This window comes from Heptranchias perlo, chromosome 21 (genome assembly GCF_035084215.1).
Source record: "Heptranchias perlo isolate sHepPer1 chromosome 21, sHepPer1.hap1, whole genome shotgun sequence".
Lineage (NCBI taxonomy): Eukaryota > Metazoa > Chordata > Chondrichthyes > Hexanchiformes > Hexanchidae > Heptranchias > Heptranchias perlo.
In genome coordinates this window covers 8,607,419-8,634,314 of record NC_090345.1, presented here as the reverse complement: position 1 = coordinate 8,634,314, position 26,896 = coordinate 8,607,419, and the positions used below count along the sequence as shown (strand labels likewise).

At 41.3% G+C, this 26,896-nt stretch overlaps 1 protein-coding gene and 1 long non-coding RNA gene across 7 annotated transcripts in view; one reads left to right on the top strand and one right to left on the bottom strand.

The window, feature by feature from the left end:
* The window catches only part of LOC137339954 (metal transporter CNNM1), a 106,103-nt gene that overhangs the window by 21,440 nt on the left and 57,767 nt on the right, over positions 1-26,896 (top strand). For both annotated transcript variants that reach the window (XR_010966652.1, XM_068002060.1), the window contains exons 2-4: positions 19,676-19,819; positions 24,027-24,164; positions 26,426-26,595. Coding sequence is in view for 1 of the 2 variants with exons in the window: in XM_068002060.1 (XP_067858161.1) it covers positions 19,676-19,819; positions 24,027-24,164; positions 26,426-26,595 (452 nt within the window). In the remaining variant the exon portion in view is untranslated. The remainder of the gene's footprint in view (positions 1-19,675; positions 19,820-24,026; positions 24,165-26,425; positions 26,596-26,896) is intronic.
* LOC137339955 (uncharacterized) overlaps positions 1-26,896 on the bottom strand; it is a 66,293-nt gene that overhangs the window by 4,468 nt on the left and 34,929 nt on the right. For all 5 annotated transcript variants that reach the window (XR_010966656.1, XR_010966658.1, XR_010966655.1 and 2 more), the window contains exon 3: positions 19,687-19,758. This is a non-coding gene — a long non-coding RNA (uncharacterized lncRNA). The remainder of the gene's footprint in view (positions 1-19,686; positions 19,759-26,896) is intronic.

Sequence of the window (26,896 nt, the reverse complement as noted above, 5' to 3'; positions counted from 1 at the left end):
TAGCGCCTTTAACGTAGTGAAACGTCCCAAGGTGCTTCACAAGAGCGTAATCAGACAAGAGTTGACACCGAGCCAAAGAAGGAGACAATAGGACAGGTAACCAAAAACTTGGTCAAAGAGGTAGGTTTAAAGGAGGATCTTAAAGGAGGAGAGAGAAATAGAGAGACACTGAGGTTTAGGGAGGGAATTCCAGAGTTTAGGGTGTGAGACGGCTGATGGTGTGCGGGATACACGAGAGGCCAGAGTTGGAGGAAAGCAGAGTCCTCAAAGGGGTGTAGGGCTCAAGGTAACAAACAAAGGGAGGGGCGAGGCCATGGAGGGATTTGAACATGAGGATGAGAAATTTAAAATTGAGGCGTTTGATGTTCAGGTACCGGGAGCCAATGTTGATCAGCGAGCAGAGGGGCGATGGCTGAATTGCACTTGGTATGAGTTAGGATAAGGGCAAAGGAGATTTGGATGAGCTCAAGTTTATGGCCGTTTGAAGAGGGGAGGCCAGCCAGGCGAGCAATGGAATAGTTGAGTCTGGAGGTAACAAAAACATGGATGAGGGTTTCAGCAGAAGATGGGCTGAGGCAGGGACGGAGATGGGCAGTATGGAGGTGTAAGTAGGAGGTCTTGGTGATGGAGAGAATATGGGGTTGGAAGCTGAGCTCAGGGTCAAATAGGACGCCGAGGTTGTGAACAGTCTGCTTCAGCCTGAGGTGGTGGCCAAGGAGGGGGATGAAATCGATTGCTAGGGAACAGAGGCCCTAGGAATTTGCTGGTCTGTATAGCTCAGTTCCACACAAAAATGGTGCGTTTGCCATCGGAGGTGCTGTTGTACTGTTTTAATGTAAATCTCGGGCCAAGGAACAGAAAATCTTATGCATTTTTTTATTTGTATACTGTTTCATTAAATATGAATTAAATTACTTTATTATGTTTCATGTATGATCATCCATAAATTATGTTGCATAACATTTCCTTTACTCATCATTTGGAACAGAGATGGCTATGATTGACCCAGTTTTTGTCTGATTGTGCTATGTTCTATGCCCACGTACTGTTCAAACAGAATTTTTAAAAATATGGTAATAGATGTACAATAAGTATGGAAATAATGGCAAGAATATTTCTCATTCCTTAATTTTGTGTATTCTGTAATTTGATATCATTGGTGGTAGAATTGCAAATACTGTCTTCTGCTAGCAGACTGCAACTGAATATTGGCACTATTTGTGACCTGAGTGGGAGGCTGCGGTTTTGATTCTCCCACTCTGTTCCTGATCTGAGCAGTGCTAATTAGGGAGGCACTGAGCACAGACTACACATAGGAACAAAGGAACAGGTGTAGGACATTCAGCTCCTCAAGCCTGTTCTGCCATTCTATTAGATTTTGGCTGGTCTATACTTTGACAACATTCACCAGCCTTTGTTCCATACTCCTAGATACAATTACCCAACAAAACTCTCCATCTTGAAAATTTCAATTGACCAAGCATCCACAAAAAGATCCTAATCATTGCATGAATACTTTCTAAAATCATATCCCGAATACTGCCAATTTAATTTCTTGAGGAATCTTCCGCAAAGTTTCCCCCTGCCTCCCCTCAAAGGAAAATCAAACAAAAGCGCAGAATGCCTATCCAGTCCTTCATTATTCATCGTCCTTTCTTCAGCTGAGATGTTAAATTGAAGCCTCATTTTCCTGTACAGGTAGACATTAAAGATCCCATGGCATTCTTTGAAGAAGATCAATGAGTACTCCCAGTGTCCTAGTCAACATTTCTCCTTCGACAACACCACCAAAAACAGATTCATTCGTCATTCAACTCATTGTTTTGTGGGACCTTGCTGTGCACAAGATTACATAACATTAACTGCACACAATGTAGTTCATTCTATGTGAAGCGCTATGGGGTGTTGTTAGAGATCAAAAGCTAGTAAAGGAATCCATTTTGTATTAAGCTCTATAACAACAACAACTTCTTGCAATTATATAGCGCCTTTAATGTAGGAAAACATCCCAAGGTGCTTCACAGGAGCGATTATCAAACAAAATTTGACACCGAGCCACGTTAGGAGATACTAGGACAGGTGACCAAAAGCTTGGTCAAAGAGGTAGGTTTTAAGGAGCGCTTTAAAGGAGGAGCGAGCGGTAGAGGCGGAGAGGTTTAGGGAGGGAATTCCAGAACTTAGGGCCTAGGCAGCTGAAGGCATGGCCGCCAATGGTGGAGCTATTAAAATTGGGGATACGCAAGAGGCAAGAATTGGAGGAGTGCAGAGATCTCGGAGGGTTGTAGGGCTGGAGGAGGTTACAGAGATAGGGAGAGGCGAGGCCATGGGTGGATTTGAAAACAAGGATAAGAATTTTAAAATTGAGACATTCCCGTACCGGGTGCCAATGTAGATCAGCGAGCACAGGGGTGATGGGTGAATGGAACTTGGTGCAAGTTATGATACATGCAGCAGAGTTTTGGATGAGCTCAAGTTTATGGAGGGTGGAAGATGGGAGGCCGGCCAGGAGAGCAATGGAATAATCAAGTCTAGAGGTAACAAAGGCATGGATGAGGATTTCAGCAACAGAGGGGTGGAGATGGGTGATGTTACAGAGGTGGAAGTAGGCGGTCTTGGTGATGGAGTGGATATGTGGTTGGAAGCTCATCTCAGGATCAAATAGGACGCCAAGGTTGCAAAGGATCTGGTTTAGCCTCAGACAGTGGCCAGGGAGAGGGGTGGAGTCAGTGGCTCAGGAACGGAGTTTGTGGTGAGGACTGAAGACAATGGCTTCAGTCTTCCCAATATTTAGTTGGAGGAAAATTTTTGCTCATCCAATACTGGATGTCGGACAAGTAGTGTGACAAATCAGACAGAAGTCGAGGGAGGTGGTGGTGAGGTAGAGCTGGCTGTCGTCAGCGTAAATGTGGAATCTGACATTGTGTTTTCGAATGATATCGCCAAGGGACAGCATGTAGATGAGAAATAGGAGGGGGCCAAGGATTGATCCTTGGGGGACTCCAGAAGTAAAGGTGTGGGTGTGGGAGTGGGAAGAGAAGCCATTGCAGGTGATTCTCTGGCTACAACTGGTTAAATGTAAGCAATCTTACAACACCAGGTTGTAGTCCAACAGTATTATTTGAAAATCACAAGCTTTCGGAGGCTTTCTCCTTCGTCAGGTGAGTGACCTGACGAAGGAGAAAGCCTCTGAAAGCTTGTGATTTTCAAATAAAACTGTTGGACTATAACCTGGTGTTGTAAGATTGCTTACATTTGTCCACCCCAGTCCATCACCGGCATCTCCACATCATACAACTGGTTAGACAAGAATGGAACCAGGTGAGCGCAGTCCGACCCAGCTGGATAACGGAGGAGAGGCTTTGGAGGAGGATGGTGTGGTCAACCGTGTCAAAGGCTGCAGACTGGTCGAGAAGGATGAGGAGGGATAGTTTATCATGGTCACAGTCACGTAGGATGTCACTTATGACTTTGATAAGGGTCATTTCAATACTGTGGCAGGAACAGAAACCTGATTGGAGGGATTCAAACATGGAGTTGCGGGAAAGATGGACATGAATTTGGGAGGCGACAACACGTTCAAGGACTTTGGAGAGGAAAGGGAGGTTGGAGGTGGGACAATAGTTTACAAGGACAGAGGGGTGAAGGGTGGGTTTTTTGAGGAGGAGGGTGATGACGGCAGATTTGAAAGGGAGAGAGAAACGTATCAGGTAACATGGGGGCCAGGGAGGGAAGTTGGGCATGACTTCTGATTATTTTTTTCTTCTCTCCTGGTCTTTGAATGTTGACTTCTCTGGTGTCCTGGCGAACATTTCTTCAAATAAAATTCCATGGTGTATGGGACTTCCTAACCTTGCTTTCAGATCAGAACATAAAGAATTTTATGGACATTAAAGCAAACAAGCCTACCCCTGTTTGTTTGATCTCAACTTCACTTACCAGCCTTATCAATCCCCTTTGTCTATTATTACAAATACATTTCTAACAGTGTTTCTGACAGACATGATTAGGTTGCTAAATTAAAGCTCCCCGATGACTCAGGTGAGTTTATCCAGTGAGTAACTGAACCATGCAGACTACAAAAGTCCCAGGTTTGATCTATGTTGAACTTGATTATCAGTGAGGATTATGATAGGGTTTCAGCAGCCTTAGGTTAAGAAGGGGAAAGTCAGACAAGGTTCCTGATGGAAATGCATGTGTGTGAACATCGGGTGAGGACAACATTAGGCTCACTCGTGGTCAAGGCTTACAGATGAATAATAGCTCCTATGGTTAACACTTTCAAGAGAAAAGGAAATGTGCAAAAATGGTTATTTTGGCATGATATTTCCATGGTCCAAGGGTAGGATTTAGGACTGACTGTATTCCACACAACATTTGATCATCTTTATGTAACAAGATATTTCAGCTTTTTATAAATGCATTAGTTAGCACAACTTTTGCTGTTTTAAACCTTATTTATCTACTATTCTGGAACAGAGAGGGAACAAATTCCTTCTGATCTCAAGTCTTGCTTAAGGCATGTTAATTTTATACGCATCTTCTAGTTTTACACTCATAGTCCAACTTAAATAACAGGCTTCTATTTGCTTTATCCAATCCTGCCAGCATTTTAAAAACTGAATCATGTGTCCTTTCAGTCTTCTCTTTAATGATAACAAGTTTAGATCTGTCTTTCTTTGTAGTTTAGAGTGTTAAGTGTCTGAGTCTTCATTGTCACTCTCCTTTTAATCTTCTTTAATAGCCTTTTGAAAGTGGGTTGCCCAAAACTTCACTTCCTGTTTGAAATGTGACCTCACCAATGATCTGTGTAAAGTGAGAATAATCTGCTAAGACCTATAGTCAAAATACTCTGGAGAAGCACCCCAATATTTGGTTACACTTCACAAAATCACAATTAGGAAAATGGCATCCCTCATTCTTATCTTAGTTCATCCATCCAAAACTATCCTAGAATCCCCCATTGCAGCATCCAATTTGATCTTAAAAGATTCCGTGGTTTTCGCGCCCACTACTTTATCTGGATGTCCATTCCATGCATTGGTCACTCTTTATGTGAGGAAGAATTTCTTCATATCCATCCTAAAATGCCTTTTCTAATTTGAATCTGTGCCCCCTTATCCTACCTACGCAATTTACTTTAAAGTAATTTTCCAGATTTACTTTTTCTACATTATTAACTATACTATGCATCATAAGAATATAAGAAATAGGAGAAGGTGTAGGCCATAGGGCCCATCGAGCCTGCTCCGCCATTCAATAAGATCACGGCTGATCTTCCACCTCAACTCCACTTTCCTGCCCGATCCCCATATCACTCGATCTCAGTCTTGAATATACTCAACTCATCTTCTTTAATAGCCTTTTGAAAGTGGGTTGCCCAAAACTTCACTTCCTGTTTGAAATGTGACCTCGCCCTCTGGGGTAGAGAATTCCAAAGATTCACAACCCTCTGAGTGAAGAAATTTTTCCTTATCTCAGTACTAAAGATGGGCATCGCTATAAGATAACCTCTTGCAAATCTCCTTTCAAGTCTGAAAAGCCCAAGTTTCTCCAATCTCTCTTCAAACTTCTGATACTAGGAATCAGCTATGTGGCTCTTCTCTGCACTGCCACCAATCTTGAATGTCTTTTGTCGATATTCACTGCACATTGAGTAGTTATGTCTAATGAAAGGCCAGTAATTTCCCCCAATTCTTTACCTTTTCCCTTATTGTTAATAAACATTTCTTCACTGCTCCATGTTTCCAGCATGATAGAATTTAATACAGATAAATATATGTACCATTCCTTAGCCCTTTCATTGAATGCCATTAGTCTCTCTCACACATTATCTGGCTATATAGATTAGTGGCTGTTGGATAATTCCTTCCTTATCCTTTTAACAGAATCAGAAAGCTAGAGTCAGTAATATATCTGATGATTAACTTCATTTATTGTTACGAAACATTATTCTTAAAACCCCATAAGGAGCAATACACATCAGTCTTACATCTAACACTCATGTAGGTCGGATTTGGTGAGGAACCATGAAAATGGCTGCTCTAAGTTTGTTCACACTACCTGGTCTCGAAGGTCTTCCTACGGTGTAAAACATGGCATCTCATCTTATACCATTTGCTTTTATGGCCTCCTTCCTGCTGGATGCAATACTATCTGATGTTTTACAAATCCCAGTTCTTTGAACAGATTATCAGATAGGGATGAGAGCCTCATGTCTTTTCATACCATATTGTTACTTCTTATCATTGCTTTTCCCGAACTATGGTTTTGTTGTACAAAACCTTTTGATGTATGCTCTACAGCAACCTATTGCCTTTTATATTGCAGCAATCTCCTTTCTTACACTACCCCCTGCTGTGATCAATCGCCTGTGTTTTAAAAGCCTATGTGTTTTAATTGTAACAACCCTTTAAGATCAATATTATCCACCTAGCTTATTTATTTAATAATCTATGTGTGCCTATCCGTACAGTACAATGTCTTCGGCCCTGAAACTCATCCTCTCCAATGTTATCAGCGTCATTGAGGGGATAAGACAGGATTTGCGAGAACGCAGTTTAAACCAATTCTGTCTACATTACTGTTCTGTCTGTTAGAAATAAAAGTAATGTAAAAACACATCTATATTCATACAGTGGTATGAGCAAATTTTGTAAAATAATGGATGAGCAAGTACTCTACTCAATCACTTATAAACAAGTTTAAAAACATGGTCATAACGGATCCTGTGGAACTCCACTTGGCCCCAAGAGATCTTTTCCGATGTGATCATCTTCTGTTTTCAATTGTTACATGAATTTTCATTCCAATTAGCTATTACTTACACGACCCTTAAGCCTTCTAAGCCTCAGATATGTGGATCCTTATCAAATCCTTTCCAAACATCCAATTAAATTATATCCATTGGGTTGCCCTCGACTATCAATTTAGTTATCTCCTCAAAGGATTCTTGTGGATGAGGCATGATCTGTTGAGTTTTTTATGGATCTGTGCATTGACAACAGCTGATAAAACACTCATGAGCATTCTGCCCACTGCTGCATTAAGATAACTGGGGTATAATTTCCTGGATTACACTTCACACTTTTGGGGAATGCTGGCAAGATTAAACATATAAATAGGCTGTAAGGAAGTAAAGAAAATGCTACCTCACTATGTGTGGAGGCTGAATTTTGTCCATTTTTAGGCCAACTTAATGCACAAATGAAATGTTTCTAAGGCTCCCCTAAGATGCTCATACTGCATTTGCTGTGTGGGCCTCTCACACTGTCTTACTCGTAATCTTAAATGGTATCTTTATAGCTTAAAGGTGTGGTATGAAGCAACAAAATGGATTTCCACATTACAGTAAAAATGGTCAAATACTCCAGTGGAATTGGGAAAGGAAAATGTTTGGCATCAAATGGAGTGCCTATAGCAAAACAGGGTAAGATACTATGAAGTTTGGTCTTTCTAAGTATTTTGGCTTGCAGCCAGTGCAGGAAAACATGATCAATTCTGTAAATACTTTTTAATTATCATAGTAGGTACAGCACAGGAGGAGGCCATTTGGCCCATCTTGCCTGTGCTGGCTCTTTGAAAGAGCTAACCAATTAGTTCCATTCTCCTGCTCTTTCCCCATAGCTCTGTAAATTTTTTCCCTTCAAGTATTTATCCAATTCCTCTTTGAAAGTTACTATTGAATCTGCTTCCACCACCCTTTCAGGCAATGCATTCCAACTCGATCATTACAACTCGATATGTAAAAAAAAAATTTTCCTCATGTCAGCTCTGGCTCTTTTGCCAATCATCTTAAGTCTGTGTTCTCTGGATACCGACCCTTCTGCCACTGGGAACAGTTTCTCCTTATTTACTCATGTCAGAACCGTTCATGATTTTGAACACCTCTATCAAATCTCCCGATAACCTTCTCTGTTCTAAGAAGAAGTCAGCGTTTGCAACCATCTTCAGCCAGAAGTGCAGAGTGGATGATCCATCTCAGCCTCCTCCCGATATCCCCACCATCACAGAAGCCAGTCTTCAGCCAATTCGATTCACTCCACGTGATATCAAGAAACGGCTGAGTGCACTGGATACAGCAAAGGCTATGGGCCCCGACAACATCCCAGCTGTGTTGCTGAAAACTTGTGCTCCAGAACTAGCTGCGCCTCTAGCGCTGTTCCAGTACAGCTACAACATTGGCATCTACCCGACAATGTGGAAAATTGCCCAGGTATGTCCTGTCCACAAAAAGCAGGACAAATCCAATCCGGCCAATTACCGCCCCATCAGTCTACTCTCAATCATCAGCGAAGTGATGGAAGGTGTCGTCGACAGTGCTATCAAGCGACACTTACTCATCAATAACCTGTTCACCGATGCTCAGTTTGGGTTCTGCCAGGACCACTCGGTTCCAGACCTCATTACAGCCTTGGTCCAAACATGGACAAAAGAGCTGAATTCCAGAGGTGAGGTGCGAGAGACTGCCCTTGACATCAAGGCAGCATTTGACCGAGTGGCACCAAGGAGCCCGAGTAAAATTGAAGTCAATGGGAATCAGGGGGAAAACTCTCCAGTGGCTGGAATCATACCTAGCACAAAGGAAGATGGTAGTGGTTGTTGGAGGCCAATCATCTCAGCCCCAGGACATTGCTGCAGGAGTTCCTCAGGGCAGTGTCCTAGGCCCAACCATCTTCAGCTGCTTCATCAATGACCTTCCGTCCATCATAAGGTCAGAAATGGGGATGTTCGCTGATGATTGCACTGTGTTCAGTTCCATTCGCAGCCCCTCAAATAGTGAAGCAGTCTGAGCCTGCATGCAGCAAGACCTGGACAACATCCAGGCTTGGGCTCATAAGTGGTAAGTAACATTCGCGCCAGATAAGTGCCAGGCAATGACTATCTCCAACAAAAGAGAGTCTAACCACCTCCCCATGACATTCAACGGCATTACCATCTTCGAATTCCCCACCATCAACATCCTGGGGGTCACCGTTGACCAGAAACTTAACTGGACCAGCCATATAAATACTGTGGCTACGAGAGCAGGTCAGAGGCTGGGTATTCTGCGGCGAGTGACTCACCTCCTGACTCCCCAAAGCCTTTCCACCATCTACAAGGCACAAGTCAGGAGTGTGATGGAATACTCTCCACTTGCTTGGATGAGTGCAGCTCCAACAACACTCGAGAAGCTCGACACCATCCAAGATAAAGCAGCCCGCTTGATTGGCACCCCATCCACCACCCTAAACATTCACTCCCTTCACTACCGGCGCACTGTGGCTGCAGTGTGTACCATCCACAGGATGCACTGCAGCAACTCGCCAAGGCTTCTTCGACAGCACCTCCCAAACCCACAACCTCTGCCACCCAGAAGGACAAGAGCAGCAGGTACATGGGAACAACACCACCTGCACGTTCCCCTCCAAGTCACACACCATCCCGACTTGGAAATATATCGCCGTTCCTTCATCGTCGCTGGGTCAAAGTCTTGGAACTCCCTTCCTAACAGCACTGTGGGAGAACCGTCACCACACGGACTGCAGCAGTTCAAGAAGGCGGCTCACCACCACCTTCTCAAGGGCAATTAAGGATGGGCAATAAATGCCAGCCTCGCCAGCGATGCCCACATCCCATGAACGAATTTTTTTTTAAAACACCCCAGCTTCTCCAGTCTTTCCACACAACTGAAGTCCCTCATCCCTGGCACCATTCTAGTAAATCTCTTCTGCACCCTCTCTAAGGCTTTGACATCTTCCTTGAAGTGCAGTGTCCAGATTTAGTGGTGATTGAATAGGGGAGATGGGAAAACAGTTTGAGAACTGCAGTACATTCAGAACTGAAGATTAAATAAACCACCTGGGAGGCATATAGTATTTCTTCAAAGAACACAAGTGCACTTATTTTCTGAGAGAAAGTTAATGCAGTGAAATATCTGTACTTATAATGCTTGTCGTTGAACTGTGTAGAAGCTCATTGTACTCCATGCATGAACTTAGAAACTGGTTCAAGGATATAATTTTTCTCCATTTTTGCCAATTTCCCTCCCTCACTTCCTCCTCTGCTGAAGGCATTGACTCCTTGCTGTGGAGTGGTTTAACAGAATCTTTTAATACCTCACCCAGTTGGTTGTTCATTATATATAAACCTGGACAGTGTGTGTTGGCAGGTTATTGATCCACAGGGAGCATCACAGCTAAGAATGACCTTGTGATGACCCAACATCTACACATCTTTCCAGCAAGGGGGTGGGGGGTCACTGGATAGCAGTTGTTAATTCCTAACCTTGGAGAGCTGAGGCCAATTGTAGCACCACAACTACCCACCTGGCTGAGATCAGATAATTCAACACAAAGGGGATTTGCAGTTGGGATCTTTCTGGTCTGTATACTACCAATCTTAACCAACTGACCCGATAGAAGAGCTTTCTTGTTCAAAAATATTAAATGCAATTTACTTAGTCACTGGTGTGATAGAAAGTGAGCTTTGTTATGCCTGAAAAGGGAAAATATCTGTGCAGTCTTTTTTACAGGATGACTTTACATAGAACAATCTGTTTTAAAATTGACTCCAATTAGCTATAGTTGAGACAGAATTTTTCCCCTTGTTGCCACGAGGAGAAAAACAATGCATAAAAATGTTTAGGGATAGCCACTAATTTTGTATGGACGTGGCCAGCCATTGTTTTGTATTGCTGCTTGATCAGAAACTAATCAGGTCAAGTTTCTTTGACTAGTCTTACACTTTTGAAATGTTATTGAATGATTCACGTATCATATTTTAAGAATAGTTGCTGTTATGGCCATGTGTTAAGCAAATAATTCAATAGATAGCCAAGGGACCGCTGTCACACCTTGAGTGGTAGTGAATAATATTCTGATTGCCTTGCTTTTAAACAAGAACATCTTTGCTCATGTGTTGAAACATATCTTTTGAAGTTGCAGATGTTATATAAGAGCTGGGGTTTCCCTCAGGAATTTAATTGCTATTAGAGTGGAGGCAGCAAGTGGGGCTACAGGAAGCTTCGTCACATAACAGTTCATCAGAGACAGTATGAAAAGATTCTGGAAAAGACTGCTAGTTGCAAGACGTTTTACTGTTTTGAAACAGTTTATGAATTGATTAAGCCAACTACTATACTGCTAATTTCTTGCGGGGATTTTGCTTCTATATAATTATTTTCCTTGTAAGTAAACTTGCTTATTAGTTTAACCTGTATTTACTGTGTGATAGGGTGTTAATTAATGCCTTTCACATTGTACAAGAGAATGTGGTGGGACAGCCCATGTAACCTTTGGTACAAGTACCACAGCAAAAGAATAATTGTTTGTCCTGTAAATGCTATCTCATTCAGGTCATGAATGAGGTTGCAGGTTTTAATTCATAAGAGATGTGTTGGATGAAAGCCCGAATTATAACAACTTGTATAAACAGATTTTCAGCAACTGTGCAAGCATTATCCATTTTAGTGTACCGCATAAAACAGAACTTTTTGAGGATGAATTTTTCTCTCAGCGATGAGGAGGTAGGAGAATGGAGGTGCACTGCACTGATTCTTATCTCTTTTAAGATGAATTAGTGGTAAGGACCTTTATAATTGCCATATGAAGTTCTTTTTTAAAACAAAGCTGTACCTTCTGAAGAACAACCTGCTGCTAAGCATCCAGCTGAGCAATACAGCAGCTGCTAGAAACAGTAGGGGCTTGAAGACTAATGAGCAAATTTGAGTCTTCATAATCAATTAGGAAAAATCATTTTTGCAGAAAGAAATGTGATTGCACAACAAAAACACAGGTTTAATTCTCCACAATTTCTTAACTTTTGTTTTATCATAAGCATTAGAATTTTATAGGGAATCAGGTTAACAAGAGTCACATGAGCAAAATTCTGGACTAAATGTTATTAGCAATACCTGGCCTTTAAGTAGGGTCAGCACTGTAGTCCATTTAACGGATGCTAGATTCTAAAGTTTGGCTATAATGCTCTGCTCTCGTTTTCATAAATTTCAGGAAAAAAGTTCATACTAACAGTAAAGTATCTATAATATAATAACTTGCATTTATAGAGTGCCTTTAACATAGTAAAATGACCCAAGGCACTTCTCAAGAGTGTAATCAGACAAAAGTTGACTGAACCAAAGGAGGAGATATTAGGACAGGTGACCAAAAGCTTGGCCAAAGAGATAAGTTTTAAGGAGCGTCTTAAAGGAGGAGAGGCTGAAAGGTTTGGAGAAGGAATTCCAGATTTTAGGGCCTAGATGGCTGACGGCATGGCTGCCAATGGTGGGGCGAAGGAAGTAGGGGGATGCACAAGAGGCCAGAGTTGGAGGAATGCAGAGTTCTTGGACGGCTGTAGGGCTGAAACAGGTTAGAGGTAGGGAGGGCCAAACCTTGGAGGGATTTGAACACAAGCATGAGATTTTTAAAATCAAGGCATTGGTGGACTGGGAGCCAGCGATGGATTATGTCTGCATGCCCTGGTCCAGTTATTCCTCCTTCATCTGAAGGCTGCACTTGGTCTTAACCACACATGTGCACCGCCACAGGAGATTGACTAGTAAACAGAAAATATACAGCAAGTCTGTCAGCATCGGAAAGAAATTGACATGTTAATGTTTCAGTTTACATCCTCCCTTCAGTTCCCAGTCATTTGTTTTTCTCTTTCAAGTGCTTACCGACCTGCTGTGGCGCTATAGCACTTTCTGTTTTTATTTCAGATTTCCAAAACTTTTGGCATTTTTATCTCGATACATACTAACCCTGGTGGTTCAGGAGTTCACAATGGTTCAGATGCCAATTTGAAGGATTTTTTTTTTGCCTTTGTCCTAAGAAAGCTGAAGAAGAAGCCCTATAAGCTTCCTGTGACATTTGACCTCATTGCTCCTTTGGCACATGGGTGCAAAAGATTAAATGAGGTTGTGAATGTTTATGCTGCTAAATAGGAGTCATGCTGGGATTCTGCTGCTAATGCTATTGGCCATGATGTGGAGATGCCGGTGATGGACTGGGGTTAACAATTGTAAACAATTTTACAACACCAAGTTATAGTCCAACGATTTTATTTTTAATCCCACAAGCTTTCGGGGGCTTTCACACCGCCTGAGGAAGGGGAAAGCCCCCGAAAGCTTGTGGGATTAAAAATAAAATCGTTGGACTATAACTTGGTGTTGTAATATTGTTTACAAATGCTATTGGCAGTAGGGAATCAGTAAAGAAATATGCAAAGCTGATTCTCTTAATTCTGGTTTTTAGTGCTCCTGGCATTCAGGACTACTCTTCGCATCCCTTTAAATGGATGATTTGTGCCTCAGTATTCAGAATAATGGTTAACACTGGAGGAAATGGCATAAATAAAACATGTACTTGAAAGCTAACAAGGGCAGTTGTTCTCAAATGCCTCCAGCAATGCAGTGATTTATATTAGGCAGCACATACCCATTCTTGATCCTTTCTATGTTAGACATATTGAAGTCTAATTGTGTTGAAAATAATCAAAGAATCACTTATCTATTTATCAGATGGCCCAATATTAGAGGTCACCACAGAGTAAATTGCTGCAGATACAGCGTTGTACTGCCGTGTCTAAACTAAATTACTTTGAGGTGTTGACGATGTGTCATAAATATTCTTTTAAGAGTGTTACGATGGGCCTTCATCTCCCACAATGGCATAGTGCCCAGTTTGACACTGCAAAGTTTCCAATTCAATTCCTGGCCTGTGCTGAGTTAGCTTGTCTCAGCTAGGATGGGGCTACAGTTAGGTTTTCCTGCACCTGATCATTATCTGGTGACTCGACCTAGAAGGTGCACCTGTTTGGAGACTGAGAAGATGGGATTGAGTTCAGCTGTGATGCTGTCCACAACTGAATAGCCTGTCAACACGTATGACCTAGGTTCACGTTTGAAGGATGGTCACTTGCATGTGAGGTCTGCAGGGTTGGTGGCATCCCTGTAAATGTACTACAGCATGAATTGGTGACTTCAGAAGAGGAGGGCAGAAAACAAACCTGTTAGGCTTAAGCCTTCTGATTTTAGAATGAAACCTGATAATTAACCCCGGAATTCAAAAATTAGGGTGAAACATGATAAAACCTGAATGTCAACATTGCCATCTAGTGTTCTGGTGTGATGCCCGCAACTGCTTTCTTTTTTGGTGTGGGTCAGGATTGATACAGAGCACCCCTTCTGTTACCTGTGTAACATACAGACTACTGACCAAAGTTTCTGGGGGAGAAATGCTCAGGGGTGATGATGTAGCTAAATTTGCTCGTCAACTCCTTTGAGCATTATACTTTGTGAAGACGGTTCTAAATGTTAATACTGTAAAATATTTTCTTTGTTCTTTCTAGAAATATTTTACTGATTAGACTGAAAAACCTGAAATTTTCTGATTATAAAAATGCTGTTTCATTTTGATCAGAAACGCTCATTTCTGCTTGCATCTGATTTGGCTAGATTTTATTTTAAACTGGATTCGGGAAAACATAAAACCCAAAAATCTAAAGGCCTAGTTTTGCCATAATTTAAATTAAGCTCTGATTTTCAACTTTCTAATTAGGTTATTATTCAGCCAACATCTGGTGCAGATTTTTCTTTGTCAGTGAATACTCACTACTCAAAAATTTAATGAACATCAAAATATTTATGATTTAATTTTTTTCTCTGGGTAAATATGTTGTCATTGGTCCTAACTTCCTGAAAATTTGATGTTCCTCTCAGCATCCATCGTAACCTGCATAAAATGGCACTTGAATATATGTGAACCTGCTCAGTTATCGGGAATAATTACTGGTGAAAATTTAAATCTTTCTAGAGGGTTAGAAAATCTATAGGCAATCTGCAAGATTGGGAGAGGAATGTTGATATAGGCCTGGAAATGGAGAACTCTACTCCTCTTTGAACAATGCCAGGATTATTTAACATTCACCTGAAGCACTGGAAAAGAAAGAACAAACTTGCATTTATAGAACGCTGTTCGCGACCTCGGGGCAACCAAAGTGCAGTCACAAAGCTCTTCACTACAAGCTCTTTGCAACCAAAGTGCAATCACTGTTATCATTTCTGGAAATGTGCAGCCAGTTTGCACACAGCAAAGTCCCACAAGCAGCAATGAAATAAATGACCAAATGATTTGTTTTTCATGGACAAGAGTACAAGGGGGGGCATAAGTTATGCTGCAGCTATACAAAACCCTGGTTAGACTGCACCTCGAGTACTGTGAGCAGTTCTGGGCACCGCACCTTCAGAAGGACATATTGTCCTTGGAGGGAGTGCAGCGTAGGTTTACTAGAATGATACCCGGACTTCAAGGGTTAAGTTACGAGGAGAGATTACACAAATTGGGGTTGTATTCTCTAGAGTTTAGAAGGTTAAGGGGTGATCTGATCGAAGTTTATAAGATATTAAGGGGAACAGATAGGGTGGATAGAGAGAAACTATTTCCACTGGTTGGGGATTCTAGGCACAGTCTAAAAATTAGAGCCAGATCTTTCAAGAGCGAGATTAGAAAACATTTCTACACACAAAGGGTGGTAGAAGTTTGGAACTCTCTTCTGCAAACGGCAATTGATATTAGCTCAATTGTTAAATTTAAATGTGAGATAGATAGCTTTTTGGCAACCAAAGGTATTAAGGGATATGGGCCAAAGGCAGGTATATGGAGTTAGATCACAGATCAGCCATGATCTTATCAAATGGCGGAGCAGGCACGAGGGGCTGAATGGCCTACTCCTGTTCCTATGTTCCTATCATTTAGGTTAAGGAATAAATGTTCGCCAGGACACCGGGAGAACTACCTTGCTGCCCACTCGAGGGCAGACGGGGCCTTGATTTAATGTCTCATATGAAAGACAGTTCAACAGTGCAGCACTCCATCAGTGCTGTCAGTTTAGATTATGTGTTCAAGTCTCTTCACTGGAGCTTGAACCCACAATCCGAGTGCTACCACTGAGCCATGACTGTGACACACAAGCGGATGGGACCTTGGTTGAACATCCTTTGAAGAGAGACACCGCCAAAGATGTATCGCTCTCTAATTAGTGTTAGTTTAAGATTATGAGCTTCAACAACCCACAACCTTGCAATCTAGAGACACAGTGCTGCCAAGAGAGACACATTGACCCACACACTTTGCCCGTGAGTTGAAAGTTCACTTAAAGATTTATTTTAATTGTGTCCAGTTGAACTAACTGTAGGTAACAACCCAATTTTTTTAAATAACGGGAATACTGTTAGACTTTCTCTTTCAGAAGACAAAGTGATGTAATTGTGGCCAAAAAGTCTCTTCCTACAGTTAGATATGGTCAAGAGAAAGTTCTACCACAGTGTATGTTTTTTTGCAGCTTTTAAACATTTGTGCAGTAGTTTACTTTTTTAAAGACAGACGTGGCCATCATTCTTTTCTCGTATCCACGGTCTTATTTTTGTTTTTTTTAAAACAAATTTCTATTTTTTAAATGGCTGTACCTAAAAAAAAACTGCAGTTATTTTCCCCTCAGTGCAAGCCAATAGTGATACTGGACATGTATGTGGCGAACTTCAGAGGAAGCCAATGACGATTGTGGACAAAGGGTAAATAAAATGCCAGCAAAAATATTAGCAAAATATTCTTTAATTTAGTAAAATATCAGCCTGTAGATTACTAAAAGAGAGGCTTTCATTTATATATCACATTATTGCATCTCTCAAATGTCTTGAAGCCTTTCAAACTTTCTTTTGAAGAACAGAGACTGTTGTTCTAGAGGCAAATCTTGCAGTTGTTTTGTGCATAGCAAAGTCCCACAAACGGCATTGACACAAATGAGCAGTCAATCTGTTTTTAGTGGTATTACTAAAATATAATTCGAAGAACAGAGAACTACTCACTTACATTGGCTGAGCAGTAGAAGGGTCACAAGAAGTTAGAGGTGGTTGGAAACTTCACTGACCTTCAGTCTGATTACGCACCCACTGATATCAGCAGGAAATAATTGGACTTACTTTAATTTTTCTACAAATTCTTAGTTTCCCTTATAATGTAAATAGATTCCAGGAGATATTCTAAACCCATTACTGAGTTGAGTGCACAATCCATTATGTCTGATTAGGAGATGGGTGTTTTTCCAACACCTTTGAGCTGATTTTATTATGTTCATGATTCTCTGCTGAATAGCTTGTGTGGTTAGATGCTCTATGATTTTTTTTTATGACTGCTTTATCAGTGTTTCAGCACAGCAGAAATTATTGTTACATTTTTTGATCTGCAAGATGTGGAATGGACTTAGGGTAGGGTGGGGGAAAAAAGAAAAAGGGTGGACCGGGATGAGGTATCACAGCACAACTAGTATTTGGAGGCCTGGAAGTACAGCGTGACAGGCAAATAAGGTTTTCATATTTTAATAGCTTTTTCAATTATACATATTTACATGTGGATCTTTCATTCTAAATGTTGCCACAAAAGGCATTGCTCAAAATTTGTGACAGTAGGAAATATGGTTTCTGGAAGTGTATGCAATCACAAGACTTTTAATAACATACCAGTGAATCTCCTTCGGTGTTGCTTAACAGTTAGAAGAAGAAAACATCTTTTAGTTATATTTGTTATAACAGGCAAAGAGAGGGTATAGTGCCACCTCTGGAGCAAACAAGAATAACCGGAGTTCTTACAATTTTAAAGGTAACAGTGCTATCCTGTAGAGGAACTAAGAAGAAAAAGAAATATTTGCATTCATATAGTACCTTTTATGACCTCAGGATGTCCTAAAGTGCTTTACAGCCAATAAAGTAATTTTTTTAAAAATGTAGTCACCGTTGTAATGTAGGAAACGTGGCAGCCAATTTGCCTACAGCAAGATCCCACAAATGGCAATGTGATGAAGACCATATTAACTGTTTTTGTGGTGTTGGCTGAGGGATAAATATTGGCCAGGACACAGGGGAAGCTCCCCTGCTCTTCTTTGAATTAGTGCCATGGGATCTTTTACCTCCACTTGAGAGGGCAGATGGGGCCTCGGTTTAATATCTCATCTGAAAGATGGCACCTCCAACAATGCAGCAGTCCCTCAGTACTGCACTGGAGTATCAGCCTAGATTTTTGTGCTCAAGCCTCTGGAGTGTGACTTGAATTCACCACCTTCTGACTCAGGTGAGAGTGCTAACCACTGAGCCACAGCTGGTAGCCTAACAGTGGACATTACCATTACAGTTGCAATGTCACTCATTGATTTCACTGCACTACAGGTATTACAGCATTACCAACTCAGGATGGATAGATATTTATACATAAATGATGGACTATCTTTTCTGCCCACTGACTGTAAATGCATGGAAAAACTAGCCTGATTTTGTTTCTATAAAAACACCATTTTGTAAACAAACACACTTTTAAATAGAAGCAGTATTGCTTAACAATCGAAGAAACTTTCAGTAAAGGCTGAATTTCACCTCCTTTCCCAGCAATTAAAAAATCCCGAATCTGCCTGAGTTTGCATCTCTCACCCTAAGCAGAAGTGGGGTGCTTCAATTGGTCTTGGCTCTCCTGGGCTAAATGTGGAGGGGAAATCAGGCAGAATTCTCTTTTACTAATCATTGGGTGAGCACAAGATTGGGCTTAGCCGTGAGGTCCTTCACAATGGAAAAGTCTGTTGGCACTTGCTGCCTAGGCTGTTGCATAAAGAATGGCTGTTTGGATGAGGTATTAGAGCACTGCCAATACCCCCAAGAGTCAATATTTTCAGGAAAAATAAGATAAGGGTGGGAGGTAGGGGGGTCTTCTAATACACTGTTCAGTGGGTGCATTGCTTTTGTTATGATTAAATGTTTTATTGAAAGGAATCTCAGTACAGGAGCAAGGATATCTTACTGCAGTTATACAGGGCCTTGGTGAGACCACACCTGGAGTATTGTGTGCAGTTTTGGTCTCCTTACCTAAGAAAGGATATACTTGCCATAGAGGGAGTGCAGCGAAGGTTCAACAGATTGATTCCTGGGATGGCAGGACCGTCGTATGAGGAGAGATTGGGTCGACTCGGCCTGTATTCACTCGAGTTTAGAAGAATGAGAGGGGATCTCATTGAAACATTTAAAATTCTGACCGGGCTAGACAGACTGGATTCAGGGAGGATGTTTCCCCTGGCTGGGGTGGGGGGCTCCAGAACAAGGGGTCACAGTCTCAGGATATGGGGTAGGACATTTAGGACTGAGATGAGGAGAAATTTCTTCACTCAGAGGGTGGTGAACCTGTGGAATTCTCTACCACAGGAGGCTGTGGAGGCCAAGTCACTGAATATATTTAAGAAGAAGCTAGATAGATTTTTAGACACAAAAGGCATCAAGGGGTATGGGGAGAGAGCGGGAAAATGGTATCGAGGTAGAGGATCCGCCTTGATCATATTGAATGGCGGAGCAGGCTCGAAGGGCCAAATGGCCTACTACTGCTCCTATTTTCTATGTTTTCTATGTTTCAACTCCCACAGAGTACTAAGAAAGAAAAAGGAAGCACAGGCCAGATAAGAGCTAGTCAGTGAGAATGATGCATTCTTGCTGCTAACTGGAGCAGTGATAATGCAGCTGTTCAGTGAATTATAGGCAGATGCAATAAATCCCGCAGCTGAACATTATTAGAACTGTGTGAATGAGTTCGCTATTGTATCATGTTTATTGCTCGTTTGCTATAGTACAATGTTATAATGGAGCCAGCTTTCTGTGTTTGTTTCTTCTTAGGTAAATCTCACCTGGCAATAGTACAGAGAGTCAACAATGAGGGAGAAGGTGATCCTTTCTATGAGATACTGGGTATCGTCACACTGGAAGATATAATTGAAGAAATTATAAAATCAGAGATCCTGGATGAAACAGACATGTACAGTATGTATTGCTTCCTGCCAGTATCTCCTGGAGAGATGTAAGCAGCTTACTCAGTTAATAGAAGTAGTATGATTAATGAAATGGTAGCATTTTCCTTCACTGGCATTGCCAAAGTGCAAATTTTTTTCAGCTGTTCTTTTATAAACCAAGCACTTCCAGTTCCAGGTATAGTACAATTAGATGCTGACTAAAGCTTCAAAGAAAGAGGCATAGCCCAATTTCAGAAGAGGTCCTCTCCAACATTGCACCAACATGACCTTTTACATTTTCCATACCATTTTGAATGAAATTGCCAATTTTGTGCTGAATTAGGCAGTTGTGTTGTGGACCGATGCACATAAGGAACTAAATTGAGACTGCCCAAACTCAATCAGGGAACAGATGTTTCCTCAGCATGGGATTTTTTTATGGTGCACCTCTTTTTTTAAAAATGTTGAGCATCCAAAAGGTTAAAAGGAATTGATAATGTGTGCAGAATGGACTGTTTTTGATCCTTTGTGTAAATATTTGAGTATGAATGTATCTTTTATGTGTATGAATGTATAAAACCATTTTTGAACTGCACGATTTTGGCATATTTGGGCACATGTAGAATAATTGTGCATAGTTGTTCTGGCAGCTCAAGCATACATTAATTAGGAGTGTAACCAGTTGTTTTTCTCGATCTTGTGCTATTTCACCACCTATGTTGTGCTCATAAAACCATATTGGACCAGACAATAATTGGGTGGATAATTATGTATTAATTTGCACAAGGACCAAACTACAGTATAAAACTTTTCTCATTTGATGAAATTCAGAGACAGGCCAGAGGAGGAGGTTCAAGCATGGTCCAGAATATTTTTACACGTGCAAACTTATTTTAGCAGATGTATAAGTAGTATTAATATATTTGGTTAATGCTCATATTTCTAAAGGGTGTATGTACTTTTACTGATGGCAGATGCATCGTTCCTCAGTTCTGGAGGTGCTGTAAGAATTCTGTTTTTACATTGTTACTTGACCGAATTTGAAGACTACCCTTTGTTTAGCAGGACAAACAAAGGCCCAGATATTTCTGGAACTACATCCAGAGATGCTTGAAATTACATAAAGACTTACTCTGGCATGTTAAACAACAATGCATATTGAATACCTATAGGACAGCAGCAAGTCTAATAAGATTCTGTCTGCTCTGTTACTTAATTGATCCATGCTTGTCTTTGAATGACGTCAACAGAATTAGAACTTTTCTCCTTGTGAGTTTGCAAGTGACCATGGATATCTTTTTTCTGGAATCCAGAAACTTTTAGCCCACTACCTTCTCGTCTTCCCTGCTGCTTCTTATATCCTGGCCGTACTTAGATGTATTTGGGCCATGTAATGCTGAACAGATGACACTTCTCAAAAGGATATATCGCAATATATTGAATCAGAATCAAGGGAACTATTATAATCTTCGTCGTCATCTTCCACATCCGTATTTTCTTCAGGTTCTACTGCTACATTGCTGTCCAGCTCATCCTCTCCAGAGCTGCTTTAAATCAAGGCTCCTGGCTGTAGATGGAAAGGATTTGGAGGAGACACTGTCTTTTCACACTGGAGGTATGTGGACCTGTGTAGGAGCTACTTAATTCTTGTGTAGATCTCAGCACGTCTGTGAAGAAGAAGCCAGTTACGATTTGCAATGTTGCCAGGAGCTACAGCAATTCCTTAAAGTGACCCATGGTCAAATGTGAATATGGATTATAGTATAGCCAGCATGGACAATCATTTCTTTGAATCCCATATGAGGGTTATGTTATATTTTGAAAGTTGACTGTGGCTTTGTTGCATTTTGCCAACCTCTTGTCTTTTTGAAGTATCTAATGGAACATGTAAGTTGGTGATGGACCGTGCAGTTAAATTTACAGGTCTGCATCTATCATTTGCCCTTCAGCATGACAATAAATCATGTAAGAAAAACATATACTTTATCTCTAAAGTTTATCAAAATACAGAATGTTCCAAACAAGATTATGAAGCAAGTGAACTTGCTCGATGCCAACTTCCTTTCAGGTGTGCTTGAAGCTGTGTCCTCACAATCAAACTCTCCCCTGTTAAAAAAATTTCTGGAGCGAACAATTTGGCAACATTCTCCTTTACTGTCATCTGGTGGCCGTGGGATATTTAAGCTTCATCCTGTGACCAGAGTGCAACATCCATACACTCTGCCTGCACTGCTCAACTGGTTTGTAGACAGAACTTAGTGTTTTATGACTTCTTTCCAGTTTTATGACTTCTTTCCACTCCTCATGCCATTTTGGCTTGAGGTTTTTTGGTTTGGAAATGTTGCCCTGTTTCATGGTCTCTGCCATCAGAGAATATCTTTTTGTCTCTTGCTCCTTTACTTGATGTTTTCCTTTCTGTATATGGTCAGTACTACACGTTTACAGTGTGCACTCTCATTCTTTTACAACAACAACTTGCATTTCTGTAGCACCTTTAACGTAGTAAAACGTCCTAAGGCACTTCACAGGAGCGATTATCAAACAAAATTTGACACCGAGCCACATAAGGAGATAACCGGACAGGTGACCAAAAGCTTGGTCAAAGAGGTAGGTTGTAAGGACCATCATAAAGGAGGAGAGAGAGGCGGAGAGGTTTAGGGAGGGAATTCCAGAGTTTAGGGCCTAGGCAGCTGAAGACACAGCTGCCAAAGGTGGAGCGATTAAAATCGGGGATGCGCAAGAGGCCAGATTTAGAGGAGCACGGAGATCTCGGAGGGTTATAGGGCTGGAAGAGGTTTTTTTTTTATTCGTTCGTGGGATGTTGTGGGCGTCGCTGGCAAGGCCAGCATTTATTGCCGATGCAGAGATAGGGAGGGGCGAGGCCATGGAGGAATTTGAAAACAAGGATGAGAATTTTAAAATCGAGGCGTTGCTGGACTGGGAGCCAATGTAGGTAAGCAAGCACAGGGCTGATGGGTGAACGGGACTTAGTGCAAGTTAGATACAGGCAGCAGAGTTTTGGATGAGCTCAAGTTTATGGAGGGTGGGAGACTGACCAGGAGAGCATTGGAATAGTCGAGTCTGGAGGTAACAAAGGCACGGATGAGGGTTTCAGCAGCAGATGAGCTGAGGTAAGGGCGAAGACAAGCGATGTTAGAGGTGGAAGTAGGCGGTCTTGGTGATGGAGCGGAAATGGGGTTGGAAGCTCATCTCATGGTCAAGTAGGACACCATGGTTGCGAACGGTCTGGTTCAACCTCGGAGAGTGGCAAGAGAGAGGGATGGAGTCGGTGGCCAGGGAACAGAGTTTGTGGCGGGGACTGGAGACAATGGCTTCGGTCTTCCCAATATTTAGTTGAAGGAAATTTCTGCTCATCCAGCACTGGATATCGGACAAGCAGCTTAACAAATCAGAAGTGATGGAGGGGTCAAGAGAGGTGGTGGTACCATGTGATGATTTGGATCTCAGTTCTGATTGCGCACAAAATTTCTCGATACAGAATCAAGGTAAAATAAATGATTGTCTGCAAAATGTGCAGTTACACGTGACATTTCACATCGATTAACGCCTGGAAGTGAATGGGTTAAATCTGACCCTATCCAATATAAAATGCCCAAACTGTTTTCCGCTTAAAAACTTTTTAACGAGAGAAAAATAAATCCTAAAGGGGAATAAAACACAGCTGTGGTTTGTCAACCATATCCGTCGATGGGATAGGAAAGTGCTACAACAAGCTGGAAAGATAGCAAAGGAAAAAAAATTATGGATTGGAAATGATTGTATAAACATGTTGATGTCTCGTGGAAGATGGTGAGTCTTTTAGCTCACCACATCTGGATAATAGCTAACCTCAAACTCAATGGCAGGTTAAGTTTTGCACCACCAAGGCTAAAATCACAATTATGTAACATTGGCAGATTTTAGTGACGATAGTGCTGTTAATAGTACATTATTTTGCTCCTGGCTATATGGTTGGGAGATTGAATCTTAACCTTGAATGTCTTATGTCTTGATTGGGGCAGTTGTGCCAGTTATCGTATAGACCGCTAAATAGTGCAGCACACGGCAGCACAATCCCATGAACAGTCAATTTCAACACATCCAGTTAATTTGAGGAATCACAGTAGCAGGTCCCTACAATAGAAAAAAGTGGTGGGGAAGCTAGAGTTTGTATCTGATCTCACTGATAAATTCCTTCTGTATGTTAATAAAAAAAAATCTTCATTTTGCAATTGCAGCTGACAATAGGACAAAGAAGATAGCTCACCGTGAACGAAAGCCACACGACTTCTCACTGTTCAAAATCTCAGACACTGATATAAGAATCAAGGTTTCACCTCAGCTTTTACTAGCAACTCACCGGTTTTTAGCAACAGGTACAGTAGATTGACTGAAATGTGGTTTTCTGCTGCTACAGATGCTCAAAATTTTATTTGCCAGTGTCAAATCAGGATTGAATAATAAACAGAAGGAATTCACTAGAAAAGTGTGTGTAGTCCCAAATTGATTTACAGCTGATGTGTGTGAATAAGTGTCATAACTGGAACTGTACAAGTAAGATCACAGCAAAACAAATACTAAATTTAGAAATTGTGTAGAAATTCAAACACAGTTAACCATCACTCTCTGAAGCAGGGTTATTGAATCATTTGTTAGATTGGGGGAAGTCCTGGCTGGCTCCTTGACATCCCAGTGCAAAATTCTACGGTCTTTTGTTCAGCAACCAACATGCTTCCCTATACATTCAAGCTCAACATAAAAATGAAAACTTCGGCCTTATGGGAGGAAAAAAAAAATCAAGTAGTGATGTTGCCTTTTTAAGAGCTTCATGCTATGTGCAGCCATCTTGGTCAGATGAGCTTCCCTCCCTCAGTTTTCTACAATTCACTGTATGTGAAGCACTTAACATAGAAACATAGAAAATAGGAGCAAGAATGGGCCATTCGGCCCTTCGGGCCTGCTCCGCCATTCAAAATGATCATGGCTGATCGTCTAACTCAGTACCCTGTTCCCGCTTTTTCCCCATATCCCTTGATCCCTTTAGCATTAAGAAATATATCTATCTCCTTGAATACATCTAATGACCTGGCCTCCACTGCCTTCTGTGGTAGAGAATTCCACAGGTTCATCACCCTCTGAGTGAAAACATTTCTCCTCATCTCAGTTCTAAATGTCCTACTCCGTATCCTGAGACTGTGACCCCTTGTTCTGGACCCCCCCCCCCCCCCAGCAGGGGAAACATCCTCCCTGCATCCAGTCTGTCTAGCCTTGTCAGAATTTTAAATGTTTCAATGAGATCACCTCTCATTCTTCTAAACTCTAGTGAATATAGGCCTAGTCGACCCAATCTCTCATACGTCAGTCCTGCCATCCCAGGAATCAGTCAGGTAAACCTTCGTTGCACTCCCTCCATGGCAAGGACATCCTTCCTCGGATAAGGAGACCAAAACTGCACACAATACTCCAGATGTGGAGTCACCAAGGCCCTGTATAAGTGCAGTAAGACATCCCTGCTCCTGTACTCAAATCCTCTTGCAATGAAGGCTGACATACCATTCGCCTTCCTAACTGCTTGCTGCACCTGAATGCTCGCTTTCAGCAACTGGTGTACAAGGACACCCAGGTCTCGTTGCACCTCCCCTTTTCCCAATCTATCACCATTCAGATAATAATCTGCCTTTCTGTTTTTACAACCAAAGTGGATAACCTCACATTTACCCATGTTAAACTGCATCTGCCATGTTCTTGCCCACTCATCCAACTTGTCTAAATCACATTGGAGCCTCTTTGCATCCTCTTCACAGCTCACATTCCACCCCAGCTTTGTGTCGTCGGCAAACTTGGAAATGTTACATTTAGTTCCCTCATCCAAATCATTGATATATATTGTGAATAGCTGGGGCCCAAGCACTGATCCCTGCGGTACCCCACTAGTCACTGCCTGCCACCCGGAAAAAGACCTGTTTATTCCTACTTTCTGTTTCCTGTCTGTCAACCAATTCTCAATCCATGCCAGTATATTCCCCTCAATCCCATGCGCTTTAATTTTGCATACTTTGAGATGTTTCTCCGAGACACGCTAAGATGCTACATAAATCCAAATCTGTATTACTAAACCTCATCCTGGACTGTGTCCTTAGTTCTTTTTCTCCCATTGTGCACTTTGTTGCCCTCTCACATCAGAAGTTTTTTTTCTCACCACTTACCAGTTGTTGGTTCTGTTCCAATTGTAGTCTTGAAACAATGCTGTTCGGTTTAACTTCTGAGAAGTTGTAAAGTTTTCATTTTGCTTTCATGAAGGAAACCACAGTTTATTCCTGATAATTTAAAATTGCTTTTTGCATGAAAAAATTTGAATTATCCAAATTAATTAATGTAAATAAAATGACACAAGAAACATTTTGTGTTTAAAGATTCAAATTATCAGATAATTTGAATTAAATGACTTCAAATTAGGAGTAGACTGTATGCCGAAGAAGAATCTTTGTGGACTGGGAGGTATTAGGTTTAAAAAAAAAAGCACAATTTTTTTTTGTTTTTTGAATGCAGGAGGCATGGTGATGTCACAATAAAACCAAAGGCAAATTCAAGGTAATATTATCAAACCAAGCTAATTGTTTTCTTCTCATTTGGATAGAAGTGGAACCCTTTAAAAACAGACATATATCAGACAAGATTCTGCTAAGACTTCTCAAACATCCTAAAGTCATCTGGGAATTAAAGTACGATGAGAAAAACAAATTGTCCCCCGACCACTACCTCTACCAGCGAAATAAACCGGTTGATTATTTTGTACTTATCCTACAGGTATGTCCCTGTCTGAATCCCTCGTTCTGACATGGTTTTGAGATGTGTAGAGCACTAATGCATTACAATGCATATTATGTATTTAAAAGTGTCTAGAAAACTGTAGATAGAAATAGAAGTATGAGACAAAAAAAATACCATTTTACCTACTGAGCCTGTTCCTTTGATTAGAATGTGAACTCTTAAGAGATTATTCCTTTAATTTACTGTGTTTAATTTCCTCCAGGAGGTGAATATCCATAGGTAAGATTTTTAAGCAAAGTCTTTGGCTGAAAATTCCAGGATGTCAATCTAATGTTAC